At 35.4% G+C, this 3,803-nt stretch overlaps 1 protein-coding gene across 1 annotated transcript; it reads left to right on the forward strand.

The window, feature by feature from the left end:
- Positions 1–310: 310 nt before the first annotated feature.
- On the forward strand, positions 311–2,157 carry LOC134299335 (uncharacterized). The gene is made up of 2 exons (XM_062981883.1): positions 311–1,607; positions 1,759–2,157. Exon 1 carries the CDS (start codon positions 416–418, stop codon positions 1,511–1,513), a length of 1,098 nt encoding a protein of 365 aa, XP_062837953.1. The 5' UTR covers positions 311–415; the 3' UTR covers positions 1,514–1,607; positions 1,759–2,157.
- The last annotated feature ends 1,646 nt before the right edge of the window (positions 2,158–3,803 follow it).

The following is a 3,803-nucleotide window of genomic DNA, read 5'->3' on the forward strand; positions in this document are numbered from 1 at the left end:
GGCCAAATACTTAAATCATTTCCTCCAACCTTTTGTACTAAAATCCCAATCATACATTAAAGATACAACTCATTTTATTAATACAATAGAATCACTCTACATACCTCAACAATGTACATTGATGTCTCTTGACATCGCCTCCTTATATACTAATATACCACTAAACGAAATCAGAACTATTATTCAGGATCTATTTGATTCCAGAGAATCAAAAATACCACCCACACACTTTTTAGTGGACTTATTGGACATTGTTCTTGATAATAATTATTTTAGATTTGATTCTAAATATTATTTACAAATTTGGGGGATAGCTACGGGGAGTTCGCTTGCGCCATCTGCGGCCAATCTTTTTGTATCTCATTTGGAAACAATATTCATATTCAATAAGATCCATAACCCATACCTAACAGATATGTTATATTATGGGAGATTTTTAGATGACATATTCACAATATTTAATTCTTACGAGAAAGCACAGTCATTTAGTGACTGGATCAATACCATCCATCCAAATATGAAATTTACAAGTACTATAAGTTCAACCAATATTAACTTTCTGGATGTGGTAGTTCACAAGGATGGAAATGGCTTATATGTAACTAACTATACTAAACCAACAGACAAAAATTCAATCCTACATTTCAAAAGTTTCCATCACCATTCTCTAAAATCAAACTTACCATATTCCCAATTGCTTCGACTAAAACGTAATAATAGTAAACCAAAAGATTTTTTGACGGCAGCACACACCTTTAAGAACAAACTTAAGATAAGAGGATACCCAGAAAAAATTCTCAATACAGCATTAGAAAAAACAAACCAAGTTAACAGGGACACATTACTTAAATACCAATCTAAAACACAATCCAACAGAATTATTTGCCCCCTCACCTTAACCACACAGACATCAAATATACAAAAAATAATCTTTAAACACTGGCATTTACTACAGGACATCCCTGGTTGTCAATCTAAACCAATCATAGCACATAAAAGAACTAGAAATTTCAGGGATATTTTGATCCACTCAGATATTAGAAAATCCAGTATAGTTCCACGAAACCCAACCACCGGTAACTTTAAATGTGGTCATTGTGATTGCTGTAAGTTTACAAACAATGTCAAAGAATTCATACATCCCACATTAAATATGAAAATTAAATTAAAAAACTATACCACCTGTTCATCTGAGAATGTGATCTATGTACTCTCATGTCCTTGTAATAAATTATATGTTGGCATGACAACCAGAGCCATAAGGATTAGAATACAGGAACACAGATCACGAATTAGAAAAGGAAACACAGAATCCACACTATACTTACACTTTAAAGACAACATTCATTCCTGTAACGACCTTAAGTACCTTGCCTTAGAAAAACTACAGACTCCAATTAACACTGACATCAAGAAGTTACTCCTCTGCAGGGAGGCTTTTTGGATCCACAAATTGAAGACATTAACCCCACAAGGCCTAAACGATAGGCTAGATCTCACCTGCTTCTTATAATGGGATAAAAAAAATACTTAAGTCTTTACAGAACTACTGCTGAATGCTCGCAACCTGAGGTAGAATACTACATGTAAGGATCCTCCAAGGACATGTAAGTTCTTTTTGCCGTGAATCCTGATATTTATATACTATATTAGATATTATTGGGGTGTATTATACATGTCTATTTTTAGTATGGTTTGTATTATTTCTAGTATGGTTTGTATTATTTTGACTCAATTTACATTTAATTCTATGAAAAGAAATAAGACAGCAGAGCAGCAAACAGAGGGAACTCCAGGATTACCTGAAGAAGGTCTACCTGAAGAAGGTCACCGGAGCTGGATGCATACCCGGGAGACCAGTCGTTACTATTGACATGGAACTTTGTTGCTATTGATAAGGAACTTTGATTTACTATTGACATGGAACTTTGATTTACTTTAAATGGTCGAATTTGAAGAAGAGTACTACAAACCTTGAGAACACTATCAAGATTGTATTTGTTAAAATTGGACATTGAAATATGTACTTATCTGTACAGTTGGAATATATAAATTGATATTACAGTCATACTATATGTGATTATATCACTTGAGGAAATATAGAACTATAACTTACTTTAAAATACAATATATACCATACTTTTCCTTTTTTCCTTTTTACTGTATATAATAGACATCTGTGCATATAGCTGGGTCAGATGCCAACACTGTTGGGAGGTTGTTGCACACCTAATACTTCAATTTCACATTAATCCTAGTCTAGGCTACAAAACTCTTTCTAGGCCAGCAGTTCAGACAGAAAAATATAGGTTTGCATTGCTTGTTTCCCAGTAGACTGCCTGCAGTTTTTGACCTTCAGGTTCACTTTTGCAGATAATGTGTAGGAGGAAGCAGTTTGGGATATGTTTGGCTATATTCTGAGTTCTGGTTTGCTTTTCTTAAAGTTTTGCATAAACATGAATAATTGAATTATTCATAAAAATTTCTCCCCCTTTTGATAGGACCGCAGGGTTGTTTGTTTTTTTAACAGGAAGGTGCTCTGTGCTCATCTTATTTGCAGCATTTTGCCATACAAAAATCATGAAAGCAAAAAATAATAATAAAATAATCCACGGTATGAACTACTAACACTTTACATAATATAGCACAAAGGGAAATCATTGGCTGCAGAGATGCTAGTATCCTTTACTATTTGAAAGGCCTGCAAAGACCAAAATGATAATAACCTTTATATTGCTGAGTGGTTTTCATGACTTCCTAAAAGGCACCTTGTCTCATTCTCTGCATTGCAGAGGCTCTGGACTCTTTATAAGGAATCCAGATTCTGATGCTCTCAGGTTGAATTCAAACCATAGTTAATTTGGAAGGCAGCAGACTTCAGTGGGGGCCACGGGCAAAGGGGCTAGATTAATTGGATTGTGTCAAGGATCTGGTGTAGTTGTGTCATTGTCAATTACAGTAGACAGTCCAAGCACCTCTAAATCAAAGATCTCAGATACCTAAGTCCCAGTAATGCAAAGCATAAAGCTTAGGGTCATATGTTCAGGCTTCCTGCACACATTTTATACTCATTCTCTAGATCAGTGGTTCACAACCTTTGGTCCTAAAGGTGTTCGGGACTTCCCAGAAACTTAAGCAGCTTGACTGACTCTAGGAAATAAAATCATTGCAAAACTCCTGTTTAGATCCCCATCTTATCAGGATCCCCATTTATGGAAATCAAATGTTGTGGTTAAAAAAAAGAAGAAGGAAGAAAAGGAGGGGTAGTAGGAGACATTTTAGACTTTGAGCCCTGAAGGTACAGTGGAGTGCCTGGGACATATGAAGATTGAACTTTTATACATAACTACAATATATACTGATGTGTAAGTTGGCCTCATGCATAAGTCAATTGCATGTTTTGATTTTGCTATCATTCATGGATAAGGTGAGGATCATTCTGTGGACAGGTGACAGTAAAAGCACCTCTCAGTTGCCCCTGGATGCTGAGATCTTCCTGCCCAGAATTCAGAAAGGCCACAAGTGACACCACATTAGAGAGAATAGGAGTCAGTGCTTTATTTAGGTTCTCTTGGAATTGTCTAATTAATCTAAATCTATATATTAAAAAGGGTAATGAAATTTTGGTCTAGGACAAAACAACAAACTATGCATCCCAGAAACACTAAACTTGGCAGCACAACCCCTCATCTATGCCTCTACGTTCATACAATAAAAAGAAAAGAAAAATAAAGTCCTAATTAGAGGGAGAGGAATAATTGTTTTTATCCAATTGCTGCCAATTAGAAGGCTAAGCTCTGCCC

Source organism: Anolis carolinensis, chromosome 5 (genome assembly GCF_035594765.1).
Source record: "Anolis carolinensis isolate JA03-04 chromosome 5, rAnoCar3.1.pri, whole genome shotgun sequence".
In the NCBI taxonomy this organism is placed as follows: Eukaryota; Metazoa; Chordata; class Lepidosauria; order Squamata; family Dactyloidae; genus Anolis; species Anolis carolinensis.

Coding starts and splice junctions, on each gene's coding strand:
- LOC134299335 (XM_062981883.1), top strand. CDS start 416: ATGTTATATTATGGGAGATTTTTAGATGACATATTCACAATATTTAAT.